The sequence below is a fragment of the Vulpes vulpes genome, chromosome 15, assembly GCF_048418805.1.
Source record: "Vulpes vulpes isolate BD-2025 chromosome 15, VulVul3, whole genome shotgun sequence".
NCBI lineage: Eukaryota > Metazoa > Chordata > Mammalia > Carnivora > Canidae > Vulpes > Vulpes vulpes.
Genome location: NC_132794.1, coordinates 76,388,236 through 76,404,770, shown reverse-complemented (window position 1 = coordinate 76,404,770; position 16,535 = coordinate 76,388,236). Strand labels below are relative to the sequence as shown.

General features: G+C 59.8%; 1 protein-coding gene across 3 annotated transcripts in view; it reads left to right on the top strand.

Moving 5' to 3' along the window:
• The first annotated feature begins 361 nt into the window (after window positions 1-361).
• The window catches only part of PSTPIP1 (proline-serine-threonine phosphatase interacting protein 1), a 39,919-nt gene continuing 23,745 nt past the window's right edge, over window positions 362-16,535 (top strand). Inside the window, exon 1 of one of the 3 annotated variants that reach the window (XM_072739182.1) lies at window positions 362-1,779. In XM_072739182.1, the coding sequence (XP_072595283.1) occupies window positions 1,744-1,779 (36 nt within the window). In that variant the 5' untranslated portion in view covers window positions 362-1,743. The remainder of the gene's footprint in view (window positions 1,780-16,535) is intronic. The other 2 variants (XM_072739181.1, XM_072739183.1) reach the window with 2 other exon arrangements.

The following is a 16,535-nucleotide window of genomic DNA, read 5'->3' as shown; positions in this document are numbered from 1 at the left end:
GGAGAGCAGAGGAGAAAAGTACAGCGGCGAGAAAGGCACCTTCAGGCAAGTGGGAAAACGCTTGTTGGGGTGATGAGAGGAACCCCTGGGGAGGAAGGGGAAGGGCCTGGCTGTGCAGTTTCCTGCCAAGGAGAGGGTGGAGGCCTTCTCTTACCAGGGGCTGTCTGCCTCCAGAACTAGAGGCATCAGCCCCACTGACAGATGGACAAACTGAGGCCAGGGAGCAGTTCGTGCCATGATGCTGGTGCTCCGGGTCCTGGGGTACGGGGCGGCTTCACACGAGCTCGCATCAGCTACCGGCGACACAGACCTTGGGGCCTTCAATGCTGGGGATGTTTATTGGCTCAAACCTAAGGATTCTGGAGGCAGGGGTGCCCTGCAGGTGCTGGAGGCAGGGCAGCCTGCTGTGCCGGGCCCTCCCCGGGGTGGCTGGGCCCAGGTACAGCTGCGCCCCATCTGGAAGCACCGGGCAGCTCAGCTCCTGTCGGCTCCAGGTCTCATCTGTCTTATCGCCCGTCTGAAGCATCGGTGAGGTGATGATTTGTGGCCAAGGCTGACTCACCCCTTCTCGCCTACCCACCCTGGGCTCGGGGCCCCGAAGGTGCGTTCTGCTGAGTGGCACGCTCCGCGTGGGGGCGGCCCAGGGCCCCTTCCAAGGTGGCAGCCGACAGCGTCCCCAGCACCTGCCCAATCAAACCGGGAATCCGGGCCGTGCTCTCCACGTGGGCTCCCTCCTAGAGATGAGGGTGGGTGCTGGAGAGCTGGAGGGTGAATTAGGGTCCCTTGACCGCTGCAGGGCAGGGCCAGACAAACACGGGACCTCCGCCCGGGTTTTCAGATTCCTCGATGCCTTATAATCCCATCTCTCGGCTCCACCACCATCTTCCTGCTCCAGAGACGCAGGGGGCAGCGCCCACCAGAACTCCCACCCTCATACGAGGGCTAGCTGCCTGTCCCCCGTCTCTGTCCCCCCCAGCTGTCTGCCCCCAGACCGTGACCCCCTTGAGGGGGGCTGTATCGGGGCACCAGGCAGCCAGAGCCTGGCTGGCCAGTGGGGGTGTGGCTTGGCCCAGAGCTGGGGGGGGCAACGGCACTCAGGTCCTGCCCTGTGCTGGCCCGCACCCTCGGGGGCTCCAGGGTCCCTAAGTCAATGCCTCAGAGAGTGGCCCCACTAGGGCTTCCCCAGGTGTGGCAGGTGGCAGGCGGGGCTGCAGGAGGGAGCCCCGCGGCTCCACTTCCTGTGGCGAGGGCCCTGCTGCCTGCTCCTGGGCGCTTGCACAAGCCTCCCCACCCAGAGCGTGCTCACCCCTGCAGCCTGACTGGTCTGCACGCTGCGGGTGGCGGGACACCAGGGCCCGCCCTCCCATCCTGAAGGCCGCGCTCCTTCCTCATTTTGCTGCGCTGCTATAGCCCCAAACAAAACAGGTTGGGTCCTTCCCTCCGTTGGGGCGGCTCCTCTGGCTTGCAGCTGCCTCAGAGGTGCCAGCCGGGAGGGGCCTGGGCAGCCGCAGCGGGACAGCCTGCGCCTGGTGCTGGCTGCTGGCTGCTGGCTCCTGGCTCCTGGCTCCTGGCTCCTGGCTCCCGGCTCTTGGCTGCTGGCTCCTGGCTCCTGGCTCCCGGCTCTTGGCTGCTGGCTCCTGGCTGCTGGCTGCTGGCTCCTGGCTGCTGGCTGCTGGCTGCTGGCCCTCTTCAGCCCTGGCCGTGTGGCAGGAGAGCGAGCTGCGCTGCACCAGTCGCCCCAGGATGATGCCTCAGCTGCAGTTCAGAGATGCCTTTTGGGTGAGTGAAGCCGCCGGGGCACTGGACAATGCAGTGGGCACCGGGTGGCCAGCCGGGCTGAAATCCCCCCGCCCCGCGGTTGATGGGGATGCGGCTCCAGGAGGTTTTCTCATAAAAACAGCAGCTGACTTTTGGCCTTAACCACCGCAACCTGTGCTCCTGTCCTTCTGGGTCGGGGAGGGAGAGGCCCTTGGCCTGGGCACCTGGGAGGCTCTCCACCTGGCCTGACTTCGGAGAGCACTGCCCCAGGGTCTCTGTGGGAGGATCCAATCTGTGGTGCGAGCAGAGCCGGGGCAGGCCCAGGGAGGCAAGGGCGGGGGCGCCAAGGGGCTTGGGGACCCGAATTCGGGTCTTGGCTCCGCTACTTAGGGTCGGGGCAAGCTGTGCGACCTCTCCTGCCTCGTTTCCCCAGTTGTTCGGGCCAGGTCAGCCTTAAGGTCGGTCTCAGCTGGCGAGACTCGAGGGGGGATCTAAGGCGGAGTCGCAGCCCTTCGCTGGCCTGCCCAGGCAGGTCTTCTCCCGCACGCTGCCTCTCGTCCTCGCTGCCTCGGGCCCTGTGAGGAGGCCGCAGGGCCAGGCAGCCCCCTGCCCCCTTGCCCAGCGCAGGCGCACCTCACGTCCCCTGCGTGAGACAGCGACCCCCGCAGGCTCCAGGTGACGGGCTTGGCGTGGCCATGCGGCCTGCAAGCCGCCTCGGCCGGATCCCCGCATTCTTTCTCTGTGGTGGCGCGACACTCACCCTCTGCTTCCCGGGCTCCGGCTGGCCCAGTGGCCCCGAGAGAGCGCAGACCCTCCACCGAGGGGTGGGGGTGAGGGTCCCGAGGGCAGAGGACTCCCTGGCCCCTCACTCAGTCACGCAGCCACAGCCAACAGCACCCCCCACCCTGGGCCCTTTCCTGGGGTGGCCCGGGGGGTGAGAGGCCAGGGCAGTGAGAGGCCGGGGGGTGAGAGCGGACGAGCCAGGCCTGCCTTCCCTTCCGGGCCCTGCTCTGCTTGGGGCCTGTGGTCAGTGTGCAAATGGCTTGCGTCCGGCCTGCCCTGACCACACAGTGGGCAGAGGGCCGGCTGCGGGGCACCCTATTCCTCGCTGGGCCTCTCTCTCCCCATCTCTACAAGAGAGAGATGGGCTTAGGTCAGGGGAGCCAATGGCGGGCCCCAACCAAGCAGCAGGGGGGCGGCGGTTGCGGTGGGGGCGGGGCGGTGAGTCAGCATCCCGGCTCCGGAGGAGCTGAAGGGGCGCAAAGTGGGGGAAAGACGCAGGCGTGGAAAGCAGGGTGCTCTGTGGCCCAGGGCGGACCCAGAGACCCTGCACATTTGGCCCCTGGACATCTGTGCCAGCCCAGGGCCCCAGGGCAGAAGGGTGGCTAGAAGCAGCCCCCCATAGGGCCTGGGCCGTGGGGATGGCGTGGGGGGTGGCAGGGAAGGAAGGGGCCCACCTGGGGCCAGCGGTGCTCTGTGCTTGCCCCTCCCCTGGGCCCTGCGGGCTCCAGGAGCTGTGGTGCCTCCCTCCTCCTCTGCTGGCTCTGGGCAAGAACAGGGCTCTATCCTGGGGAAGCCGGGGCTCTATCCTGGGGATGCCGGGGCTCTAGCCTGGGGAAGCCGGGACTCTAGCCTGGGGGTAGCTGGGGCTCTATTCTGGGGATGCCGGGGCTCTAGCCTGGGGAAGCCGGGGCTCTAGCCTGGGGGTAGCTGGGGCTCTATCCTGGGGAAGCCGGGGCTCTATTTTGGGGAAGCTGGAGCCGGGAGGGGGAGAGACAGGGCCATGGGAGCCTCACAGCCCAGTTCTGGCAAATGCCCCAGAAGGTCATTATTGGCCTCACTGCAGCTGTCTCCCTGGGGCCCAGTCCCCCCACCCCCAGCTGACCCAGGGAGCTGCAGACGGCGCAGGCACCGTTCTCAGGACGCTACATGGTCCTTCATTTAAGCTGATGAAGCGGACTATCCTCTCTCTACTCTTCAGAGGAGCTAGTGGAGGCCCAGAGGACCTAGGCGGCTGGCCCAGGGCCACACAGCAGGGATCAAGCCCTGACAGGCTAGCTGGGTTGGCTGCCAGCCAGGGAGCTTAACACCCTCTGTCAACACTGCACGACCCTGCGCTCGGGCCACACCAGCAAAATGGGGGGACATTTCTGTCCTTCCTCCCTCGCAGAGACATGAGACCAGACATAGTTGATGGGAGTATTTTGAAGCTCAATTTACAGACATATTGACCTAACTGCTGCGGGGGTTCCGGGGACAGGGCCCAGCCTGCCCACCCCCACCCCCACCCAGCCCTGCCCAGCCCAAGGTTTTAAACCCCATAGCTTGGTGGTTTGAGAACGAGTGGTCTTCAGGAGCGGGGGGATGCGCGAGCTGGAAGGCTCTTGCCCAGACCTGCTCTGCCGGGCCTGCTCCCAGCACTTGCTCGTGGGAAGACGGAGACAGTAGTTTCTGGGGAGCTAAGAGCTTCTATTAAAGCTCGTACACTTTGCTCAAGGGAGATGCCCCATGAGTGTTATTTAGGGCCTGTGAGCTCTAATTCCACCCACCACTTTAGCAAGATTAGTCGTCTGGTGTTTTAATTGGTAGTCCACAGGGAACCTGGCGCCCGTGGGGCCTGGCCAAAGCTGGGGGGCCTGCTGGCCGGAGACACACACTGCCAGCAAAGGAGGGGAGCCCGGAAGCTCAGGCGGTGGGATGGCCGGGTGGGGGCGGCTGCCTGTGGCCCTCGGAGGCCCTCGTCCGCTGGGCTTCGTCATCGCAGCCTGACCGCCCAGGGCCCAGGGCCGTTCATGGCCTGCCTTCCTGTGGTGGAGCCAGGCCCGCGGCGTGAGGCAGGAGGGCCAGCCACAGGGGCAGGGCGGCCGAAATGCTGCTGCGTGCAGGTGATCAAGGGCATCGCAGCCTTGCAGGGCTGGGCCTGGAGCCGGGCTGGGCCTGGAGCCAGGCCTAGCGGAGAGACAGAGCCGAGGGCTTGAATCCAGCCGGAGCTGAGAGGCCTGGGTCTCAGCAGCGGGTCCTGCCCCCCGCCTCCCAGCCCCTCCTTGTGGAGCCTGTGCTCCCGGGGCAGCCGGGCTCTGTGCCGGGACACCTGTCTGCATCCTTGGCACAAGGCTGCCCAGCAAGTGACGGTGTTCAGTGTCCGTGGAACAGATGTAGGAGCGGTGATCGCCTCCACAGTCCCACTGCCTTCCTGAACCCATTTTTCTCCTTCGTTTCACTTTATTCCATCCTGCTCCGTGGTCCCAGCTGGACGCAGACTCCCTGCCGCCTCCAGGCAGGTGGATGGGCCAGCGTGGCTCGGGGGTGGGAGGGTCCCTGCGCAGCCCCGGGGAGGAGGCCCCCCCGCCCGGACACACCGGCTGTAGGATGCACAGTGCTCTATGCTGGGCCTTCCCACCCTGGACCCGGTCCTACTGAGACCCACGTCCTGTCCCTCTGGGGTTGTTACCAGGAAAAGCAAGGGCTGGGGGAGCCTGGGCTGGGGGAGCCTGGGCTTCGTACACTAAAGAGGCATCTCACCCTGGCGTTGGGCAGGAGCTGCAAGGGGCTGGAGGGAGCGAGCCTGAACTTTGACCTCTGACCTGAAGTCACAGCTCTCTCCTGTGTGGCTGGGCGGGCACCAGTGTCATCCCGAAACCAGCCAGGCTGGGAGGAGCCGAACCCCACACTGGGGACGGAGGAAGACACCACTTTCCTGGTGCGGGAATGACTCACTAGGGAGATGGGGGGGGGCTAACCCCGTCGCCTCTTCCACTTCCTGGCTCTGAGACTCAGGTTCCTCATTTAGGAGGGAAGCCCCGCTCTTACCTGTCAATCCTGGTCACGGGGCCTCACTGAAAACCAGTAGAGGCGAGGTTCCCTGGGCACCTACTCTGTTCTGAGCGCTTGAAGCTCTGTGTGTACCTTCTGAAAAGATAAAACCAGTAGATCTAAGACCCTAAAGGGAAAACAGGAAAATAGAGGAAACCAGGAAAAAAAGACTCTTTAGTCTCATGACACAAAGGCAGTTGGCCGGTGATGTTTTGCTGCGCTTCCCTAAGGTCATTTCACACATGGTGTGCATGGTATCGGATTCTCCCCTAATTTCTTTTTCTTGCACTTTAAGATTTATTTTTAATTGGGGCAAAGTAGACCTCGCATGAAAATCAGCAACTAAACTTTGAAGCGCACAGCTCAGTCGGTCCCTGCGGACACCCCCCCGCCCCTTTCCAACGTGATTCCATTTTGAGCACATGTGGGTGCGGGTGCGATTTCCTCGCTGCAAAACCCCATTGTTAAAGGCTACACGGTCCAGTTCACGGGCTCGGGAGACACAGGATTCATTTATCCAATCCCCCACTGCTGGACATTTAGGTGGCTGCGGCCGGTTATTCGTTAGTTCTGGCCAGAGATACAATGCATAGATCTCTGTGTATCAAAATTTTTCACTTGAGGATTATTTCCTTGGGTGGATTTCCGGAAGAGGGGACATTCCCGGGTGAGAAAGTGGGGCCGCGTTCCTACCTGGGCAGGAAGGAGGGAGCACAGCCGCCCGGAGGGGGTGGGGACAGGCCTGGAGGGTCCGCTGGGGAGGCCTTGGGGGCGGGGGAGGCCGGGCCCGGGGAGCAGGCCCTCCCGAGCCACAGGGGGGCTGGGGGCCCTGGCTGTCTCGCCGGGCACCTCCTGGGCAGCCCCCTACAAGCCAGCAGGGATTTCTGTGGCTCTGGAAGTAACATTGTCTTTCCATTTCCGTCTTAATTTTCTGCAAGTGAACACAGGCTACGTATGACATCTCTTTCTGGCTTTTTGAGGGCCAGCAGGTGCGTGGGGCTGGGGGAGGGCGGAGGGAACACATTCCAGGCGGACCCGCCCCCGCGTGGAGCACGCAGGACACTCGGTCTCACGCACGCCCTGACATCCTGACCTGAGCCGAGATCAAGAGTCAGATGCTTGACCCACCGAGCCACCGAGCTGTCACCCTATTTGTCACTCAAAAGGAAAATATCTATAAACGCAAAACTAAGCAATTCTTGTTTTCAAGCCTGAACTGGTGTTTCTCGGTGAGACCTGGCCTGACAGCACGCCGGCTTCCGCATGCTCCGGGGCGCTGTGTGGCTCCCAGAGGCCCCGGGCCCGAGGGCTCGCGTGCGCCCATCCATGCCGTGGCCCGCTGTCTGACGGTGAGGCCGGCAGGGCGTGCGGTCCTGCTGCCTCTGCACCTGGCGGCCTGCAGGTGGTCACCTGGAGGGTTGCCGGCGGGCAGTGCGAGAGCCAGCCGCGCCTCCGACTTGATTCTTACTGGGAGACCTGACCTGCTTCTCAAAGGCCCTCTCGGGGCTCCAGTCCCCAGGGACTTGGGTACCCTTCCCAGCCGTTCCTGGCACCTGCGCACAGCCGGGGGGGGGGGGGGGGCGGGGGGCCCGGGAATGGAGAGGCAGGGCCTGGCTTGGGCTTCGAAGGGAGGTCCAGGATTTGGGAGGTGGCAGGAGGAGGGTGGCACTCGGGTGGAAGGACTGGCCTGGGCAAACGCGTGGAAGCGGGGAGTGGACACGTGCCTGGAAAAGAGTTTGTGGCCCAGAGGACTGTGCAGGGCGGCCTGTAAGAAGGCACGACGGCAGCCCGGTTGTGAAAGGCCCTGCGCAGCCCAAGTGCTGGCACAGACACTTCCTTCTCCTCTCTGCTCCCCTCCAGGGGCCGATGCTCTTGTCATGCGAGGGAGCCTAGAGGCTGCAGGCCCGGGGTGGGGTGGGGTGGTGACCCTGCTCCTCTCCTGGACTCTGGCGCGTGCCACAAACCACACAATGAGGGGAAACTCGGTGTGGAAACTGAAAGTGCCTGGGCTTCCAGCAAGAGCTGCCCGCGCCAGGGCTCGTCCTTGGACTAGCTCCAGAAGGGCCTCCCCCAGCCTCCCGAGGGAGACGCTGCACCTTCACTGGCTGTGGCTCGGGGGGTCGTTTCCCCTCTCTGAACTGCAGTGTCCTCACCTGCAGGCCGGCAGAGCGAGGCTCACCTAAGGCAGAGGTGGTCCCCTGGGGCTGCCCCTCTTCTGCTGCCCACCATAGGGAGTCAGCAGAGTGGAAATGGGTTCTTTTTTTTTTTTTTTTTTTAAGATTTTATTTATTTATTCATGAGAGACAGAGAGACAGAAAGGCAGAGACACAGGCCAGGGGAGAAGCAGGCTCCACACAGGGAGCCCGATGTGGGACTGGATCCCAGGACCTCGGGGTCACGCCCTGGGCCGAAGGCAGGTGCTCACCCGCTGAGCCCCCCAGGCATCCCCTGCAGAAACAGGTTCCAAGTGACCCAGACTTACGATCGCATGTTCACCCCCAGGGTGAGCCTCGTATGTGCACCCCGGTTCCCAGAACAGCCCCCCACCCGTTTACCATCACACACTACATTCCAGCATCAGAGAGTCATGCCCACAGCTTCAAGGGACAAGATGCATTTAGTTCCAACAGCAGCTCTGTGGCCTGAGCACTCTTATTCCTATTTTGCAGACAGAAAGCTCCTGGAGGGGGTGTGGGCCTCGGCACGCCACCCAGGTGGGCATGAGGTTGTGGGCGAGGCCTGGCCGCTAAGTTCCCTGGCCTGGGTCCCAGATCCCTTGGTGGTTTGCTGGGACCTGGTGCCCTGAGCAGGGACGAATGACAGCCCCTTCCGCCGATGTTGACAGCACCCGCTGTTGGGCAATAGGAAGGGCAGCTGGCACTCCAGAGACTACAGCCAGGGCAGGGATGCGGTGGCCGGCCGGGGCTCAGGGCTTCTCAGCAGTGGAGAGGGAACAAGGGAAGCCGGGCCCTACTGGGGAGAGAAAAGGGGGTGATGGGCTGAGGTGGGAGAGTGCCTGGTATGTTCGAGGGACAAGGAGGCTGGGGTGTCCGGGGCCAAGTGACCGAGGTGGGGAGTCCTTGGAGATAAGACCGGGTATGTACAGGGAGCCAGATATAGTGGGACTGTGGTCTCAAAGGTCCCAATGCCCCGGCCACGTCCAAGGCCAATCACATCTGAATTTCAGGTGGGAGGCTGGGCCTCGGTATCCTCCGAAGTTCTTGAGGTCTCCAAAGCATAGCCGGGGTTGGAAGCATTGGTGCAGGTACCGGGGGCGCTGCTGGACGTGCTGCCGTCACAGACAGCGGGTGTACATCCGGCTTGTACCACTGATATGACTCGGTTGGACTCACTTGTGAGCCAGTAGAGGGGAGAGGTTAGTTTTAATTTTTTTTTAAGATTTTATTTATTTATTTATGATAAAGAGAGAGAGAGGCAGAGACACAGGCAGAGGGAGAAGCAGGCTCCATGCAGGAAGCCCCATGTGGGACTCGATCCAGGGACCCTGGGGTCACGCCCTGGGCCAAAGGCAGGCACTCAACCGCTGAGCCACCCAGGGATCCCCTGTTTTAGTTTTTTTAACCTTATAATCCTCTACGATTACTTTTTTACTGGGGTAAATAAATGTAACCTAAAACTTTCCACTTTAACCACTTTTAAGTGTGTAATTCAGCGGCATCAAGTACACCATTGCTACTGTTTCCAGAACTTTTCATCATCTAGAGCAGAAACTCTGTACCCATCAAGCACTAACTCCTCCCCTCCCTTCCCTCATCTCCTCCTTCTGTCCTACTTCCTATGAATCTGGCTCTGCTAGGAACCTCCTAGATTTGAAATCATACAATATCTGTCCTTCAGTGTCTGGCTTCTTTCCCTCAGCTTGTCTTCGAGGTTCATCCATGTTTCGGGGTGTCTGGGGTGGCACAGTCATTAAGCATCTGCCTTCATCTCAAGTCATGATCCCAAGGTCCTTACATAGGCTCAGCCCTGCATCCTCGCCATTGGGCTCCGTGCTCAGCAGGGAGTCTGCTTGATCCTCTGCCCCTCCCCCCACTTGTTCTCTCTCTCTTTCTCTCTCAAATACATAAAATCTTTATAATTTTTAAAGATTTTATTTATTTATTTATGAGAGACACACAGAGAGAGGCAGAGACACAGGCAGAGGGAGAAGCTGACGTGGGACTCCATCCCAGGACCCCAGGATCATGCCCTGGGCTGAAGGCGGCGCTAAACCGCTGAGCCATCTGGGCTGCCCTACATAAAATCTTTTTATTTTTAATTTTTTTCATACAATCTTTTTTAAAAAAGTTCATCCGTGTTTCAATAGGTACCAGAATTTCATTTCTTTTTGTGGTTAACCAATATTCCATTCTCTGTATACATCCTATTTTGTTCATCATTCATCTGTGGATGGACTCTTGCTTGGGTTGTTTCCTCCTTTTGAATATTGTGAATAGTGTTGCTATGAACATAAGTGTACAAATATCTGTTTGAATCCCTGCTTTTAGGGCAGCCCGGGCAGCTCAGCGATTTAGCGCTGCCTTCAGCCCAGGGCATGATCCTGGGGTCCTGGGATCGAGTCCCACGTCAGGCTCCCTGCATGGAGCTTGCTTCTCCCTCTGCCTGTGTCTCTGCCCCTCTCTTTTTCTGTGTGTCTCATGAATAAATAAATAAAATCTTAAAAAAAAAAAAAAAAAGAATCCCTGATTCTAGGTGTTTGGGGCATTTGCCTAGGAGCGGAATTGCTGCGTCATATGGGTCCCTCCATTCTACTAGCTCAGTAACGCTAACACGTGTTCCCCAGCAGCTGCTCCATTTTACACTCTTGTCAACGATGCACAAGACTGGGGATCCCTGGGTGGCTCAGTGGTTTAGTGCCTGCCTTTGGCCCAGGGTGTGATCCTGGGGTCCCAGGATGGAGTCCCACGTCGGGCTCCCGGCATGGAGCCTGCTTCTCCCTCTGCCTGTGTCTCTGCCTTTCTCTGTCTCTCTGTGTGTCTATCATGAATAAATAAATAAATAATCTTTAAAAAAAAACAATGCACAAGACTTACGACTTCTCCACATTGTCTCCAGCTTGTGTGCGTGTGCGTGCCCATGTGTGTTTTGATCTCAGCCATCCGACAGGGCTTGAGTGCTTCCCCCTGGAGTTTTAATCTGTATTGCCCTAATGACTAATGTCGGGCATCCTTTCATGTGCTTATTAGCCATTTGTGTATCTTCTTTAGAGAAACATCTATTCACGAGCTTTGTCTCCTTTTGAATTATTTGTGTTTGCTGTGTTTCATTCTGTGTTCCAGGTATGAATTCCTTATCATATATATGATGTGCAAATATTTTCTCTCAATTGGTGGGTTGTCTCATTATTCTCTTGATACTGTCTTTTGATGCACAAAAGTCTTTCATTTTGACAAAATCTAGTTTGTCTAATTTTTCTTTTGTTACCTGTGCTTTTGGTGTCAAATCCAGGAAGTCATTACCAAGTTCAGTGTCTTGAGGCTGTTCCCCTATGTTTTCTTTTCGGAGTTTTATGATTTTAGCTCTTACATTTAGGTCATTGATCCATTTTGGGTTAATTTTCCTATGTAGTGTAAGGAATGGGTCCAGCTTCGTTCCTCTGCATGTGGCCATCCAGTTCCCCGGTGCCATTTGTTGAAGAGACTGTCCTATTCCCGTTGGATGACCCGGACGTCTTTGTCAAAAATCATACACGTGTTTGTTTCTGGGCTCTCTATTCTCTCCCATCAGTCTATACGTCTGTCCTGACAGTACCACACTATTTAGATTATGGTCGGTTTGTAGTAAGTTTTGAAATCAGGAGGCACGAGTCTGCCAACTTTGCTCTTTTTCAAGATCACTGACAATCGGAGGTCCTGGGAGGAAAGTTTTTATTGTTCCCGTTTTACATGTGAGGAAACTGAGTCTTGAGCCTTCCTAAGGTTGCCCAACCTGGACTGGCGCCCAGCCTATGACCAACCTTCCGTAGCTCCGCCAGCCTGGGCACTGGAGGAGCACCCTCCTTACAGGCCTGGCCTTCCCGGGTCCTGGCATCAGTCACATTTGTTCCTTTGATTCCAGAGTCGGTTTCTACCCCCTTGCACGTCGGAATGAGAGTCATCACAGACCCCAATGCACAGATGGTGGGTCCTCTGCAGTGGTCCTACCTCTGGCTTCCTGGGCTTCCTTGAGGTCCCACTGGCTCTCACTCCTCAGGGAGCATTGCCCACAGGCCAGGGTCGCCAGCTTCCTCAGTGGCTCATAGGAAGGTCCTGCGGGGAATTGCTGTCTGCCCTGGCCTCGGCCTGCTTGGACCTGAGGGGCCTTTGAAAATCAGGACTTCCGGCCCCAGGACTTCAAGCTGGCTCAGAGGGAAGGTGAAGCAGTGCACGGTCACAGGCTGCCCAGGGCTCGGTCGGGAGCCCCAGCACCCCAGGGTCTAGAGAGCGGTATCTTGCTCTATTTAGACATGTATTTTCCTGCAGCGCGGCTCCCTGCCAGGTGCACACCGGCTGCGTCGGGCAGGGTAGGCAGACTCCCAGTCTCCAACACAGAACCCTTACTTGGAGGGCACCTTACTTGGTCAGGCTGCCTTTAAAGCCCATGCCCCTCTGGGATCCTACTCCACTCACGGGGTGGCCCTGCTGAGCCCCTCCACTCTCTGAGCCTCTGATTTTTGTGGGCAGGAAATAGAGACGTGGCAACACGATGTTAGTGGCCGCTTAGGGGCCAGGAGCCCTACATGCAGACCCCCTGCAGGTACAGGACCCAGCCAGCACCCAGTCTTGGAAAGCTTTGCAGCCAGAGCTCAGAGTCCGTCCAGAGACCTAGAACTTGCCAAGGCTGGCAGGGGAGGCCAAAAGGCCTTTTCCAGAGGCTACAGGGGTCTGTCCCTGCCTTCAGGAAAAGCATGGCAATGGGAATGGGCTCCTCTGCAGCTCCAGGGTCCATCTCTGTCTCTCAACCAAGTCCCAAGGCCAAGGGAGGAGCACCTCACAGTCCCAAGGAAATATAACCCTGTGAGGGCACGAGGTTCAACGGCTCATCCCATTTTACAAATTAAAAAAAAAATGCATTAGATGGGATCCCTGAGTGGCGCAGCGGTTTGGCGCCTGCCTTTGGCCCAGGGCGCGATCCTGGAGATCCGGGATTGAATCCCACGTCGGGCTCCCGGTGCATGGAGCCTGCTTCTCCCTCTGCCTATGTCTCTGCCTCTCTCTCTCCTCTCTGTGTGTGTGTGACTATCATAAATAAATAAAAATTAAAAAAAAATGCATTAGAGAGATTGGAAGCAACCAAATAAGTGTTACTGGATTCAAACCTAGCTCTCCTTTCTTATTTCCTTTCTTTTACTTAATATGTACTCATCACCGTGGCCACCATTTTCCAGGAACTTAGTGTCAGGTGCTGCTTTTTGGGCTCCCTCGAATACTTTCATTTAGTCCCCAGAGCCCAGAGGGGAGCAATAGGTTCATGCCCATTTTACAGAGGAGGGACTGAGTGCTTGGGAGGCTCAGTGACTTGTCCAAGGCTGTGCTGAGTGTGTGCGTGGGACTGGGCAGGACTAGAACCCAGGGCCTGAGCTCTTGCCACATTCAACTGCCTGGACTTCCCCTGGGGGGCCTACCCTGGCAGGTGTCGGCAGTGTGGGAGGGGTGATACTTGGGAATGGGATGTGCAGGGACAGCAGGTGCACCTTTGTGCCAGTTTCTAGTCTCTGGCTGGTCACCCACAAGCCCATGCGGCAAGGAGCCCTGAGTGGCCGGGCCAGGGCAGGGGGTGCACAGTGCCTGTGTTTGCTCGAGGGGTCAGTCTCCTGCAGGGCTCAGGCCCGGGGTGGCTCAGCCCCCTCCTTTCCTCCCTCACCCGTCCTCTGTGTCCCACCTCCTCCCTTCCCCACCTCGCCCAGCACCTGCTTCCTACCCCACCCAGTGCTAGATCAAGGCACCTCTCTAGCCCCTCGGTGGGGGCGGTACAGAGGAGCTCCCTCCTGGTGCTGAGCCCTGGGTGGTCCTCTGGGGTGCTCCAGGGCCTTCTGAGGATTAGAGGTGACAGGGTATTTGGAGCACTGGCCTCTACCCTTGCATGTCACCCAGCTCGCTTCCCCTGAGCTTGGAACCTGAGTGGGAACCTGCTTCCCCTTCCCTCTGGAGAAGGTCTGTACCTGCTCAGGCGTCTCCCCTCCAGCCTCAGGCTGCCTCACAGAGGCCTGCTCCAGCGCCCCCAGAGCTCACCTGTAGCTCTCAGAGCTCCCTGCGGCAGCCTGGGGGCCCCTTCGCACCTGCAGGCCCTGCCCGTCCCCCCCCCTACTCTTTCTATGTGCTTTGGTTTCATGAAGTAGGAGGAAGGCGTGGGGTGCTGATCGGGGCCTTTAAGACTTGAGAGAGTGCAGGGGAAGTTGGGGGGGGGGGAAGGGGGAGTGCAGGGGCAGTGACTTTCCTTCCAGGAGGTTAATTAAAAGAACAAAACTTTCAAAAAGGGGGGAAAAAAGTAAAGCACAGGACTTTCATATAAATTATATATTTCTGTTTACCATTTTAAAATAAAAACAATTTTCTCTCCCCCAAAAAAAGAACTTTCAAGCAGGACTGATTCTGGTTGCAGGTCAGGCCCCTGACCCCCTGCTGGTTGGGCAGCACCAGCTGCGGGCCACCCTGCAGCCCCCACCCCTCCCACAGTAGGTCCTCTTCTGGAGCCAGCGTTGCCCCCACCCCTGGTTCTATGGGATTCCTGAGAAGCTCTGACAAGGTCGCTGGCAGGCTCAAGGTCACCTTGGGGCCCCGCCCGAAGGGCTGCTCGGCCTTGGGGGTGCCCTGCAGGCCACGGGGCCCCTCAGACGAAGGTGCAGGGGACACCTGGCATCCTCTGGAAGTCTGTTTCTAGTCTCAAGCTCCTGGCAGCCCAGCGGAGCCCAGTGTAGCTCATCCAACCACATTCAATGCGCTTTTGTTCTTTAAAAATAAAAGTCCGTCTTCGCCTTCTTGGGGGTCCCCCTGTGACACCGACCCTGGGCCATTGGAGAAAAGCTGTAGATCACCCTACATTTATCTGCTTATGTGTGGACCCCTGCAATCCTTGGGTCAGGGCCGCTTGCACCTGCTTCTCCTCCCTGCAGGATCCCTAACCTGCTTACAGACCCCTGTGGGGGCGCCCTCCGACCCGCAGCAGCTCGCTGGTACCGGACCTGGGAGCTCCTGGGAAGGCCTTCCTTGTGCTGACCCGGAGCGGCCTCGCGCTCTCTGACCCCGAGATGCTCGGCCCGGGCCTCTGGGGACCCCAGCCACAGACACCCCCTCCTCTGCCTCCACGCTTTCCCAAGGGCCTGGGCTTGAGACCGTCCCCCTCCCTGCCCACCTGCCTCTGGATCCTCTGCGGAAGCAGCTGCTTGCTTACTGCAGGCTCTGGTCGTGCATCTGGCCAGCCAGCCACCCAGGCCATGGCTGGCCTTGTCCTTTGTCCTTTGCCCTTTGTCTTCCTCAATTTGCCAACTAAGAAGCGTAGGGGGGAGCCCCACTGTGCAGCAGTAGCCGTAGGGCAGTGGAAAGCGCCCGGTTGCTGCTCACTGATCCACCCGCAGCCTCAGTTTCCTTATCTGTACAACTGCGATAATAACACTGGAGGGGACGAGCCCATCGGGCTCATGTAAAGGTCCTGGGTGATGAGTCACTGGAATGCAGGCCCACGGGCTGCATGCGACACCTGGGGAGCCGGCCGTCAAGCCACATCCTCCCCAGGGCCCCCCCGAGACACGCATTCGGCCCTCGCCCGATGGTGGGCCGCGCGGATGCCGGGCTCTGGGACCCAGCGAGGAAACAGACCCACTTCCCGCCCTCAGGGAGCTGCCTTCTGGAGGGTTCCATGCTCACTACCTCTGGTTTCCTAACCGTCTTCACGCTTTGGTTTCTCGGTGCGCAGCAAGCGACAGTGAACCGTAGCCGGAAGCTGGCCGCAGAGGCGCTTCTGTGACACGGGGAGGGGACAGGCGGCACCTGGTCCCCAGCACCTGCCGTCGGGCTCCGGGCCTCTGGGCTGCGACCAGCGGGTCTAGCTGCCCGTCTCCTCTCCCACGGTTAAAGGGGATTTTTAAAAAAAGGCTAGAAAAAGAATGAAGGGTGTGTGGAGCCAGGGGCGCGTCAGGCATTAGGGGGGTCTCAGCGAGGGCGGGTAACAGGCCGAGGGTCCTGCCGCTGTGGGCTGCCCCCCCTTTCCAGCCCTTTCCCCGCCTCCGCATCACTCACTGCAGCCCAGCCGGTGCAGTGGCCAGCTCCCGGCCGTGCCTCCAGGTGCGTGTCCCTGCTCGCCACGTCCCCCCGGCACTGCTCGGGGTCGCCCAGGCGGGGTGCGTGTGGCTCAGAGGCCGAAGGGTGAGGCTCCTCCCGGGGCTCCGCTGGGTTAGCGCTTCCTGTCCTGGGCACCTGCTGCCCTCCGGTCCCTGTGCCGTCCCGTCCCCCGCTACCTTCCACGGCCCTTACTTGGTCCCCAGGAGAGGCCTCAGCCACTTCCTGGTGTGGGTGGTGGCCGCCTGCTGGGCGCTGCAGAGAGGGGGCGACCGGAGGTAGAGGGTTCAGGTCCTGCTGCGCCCTCAGACCCTGGGTGGCCTCACGCCCTGCCCTCGGTTCCCCTCGCAGTGCGGTGCCCTTGTGCCTCGGGTCACCCCAGTGCTGGGACCCCCGAGGGGCCGCGGTGAGCCCCAGGCCAGGCACGTCCCCAGACTTGGCAGCCAGTCGGGCCTGAGGAGCCGGGCCGAGGAGTGGGTCGTCGGTCGGCCGGGGCTCGGCCTCTGCCCCCACTTCCTTGACGAGGAGACCAGGCCCCCGGACAGGGACGGCTCGCTTGGGCTCTGGTCACTGCGGTCCAGTCCCTGCGGCCGCCACGAGCGATATGGGCAGGAAGAGGGGGAAGTGGCGGTGGGTACAGAGGCCGATCCCCGTCTGCGCTGCAGGGGCACGGTGGGGCCGCCCAGGAGG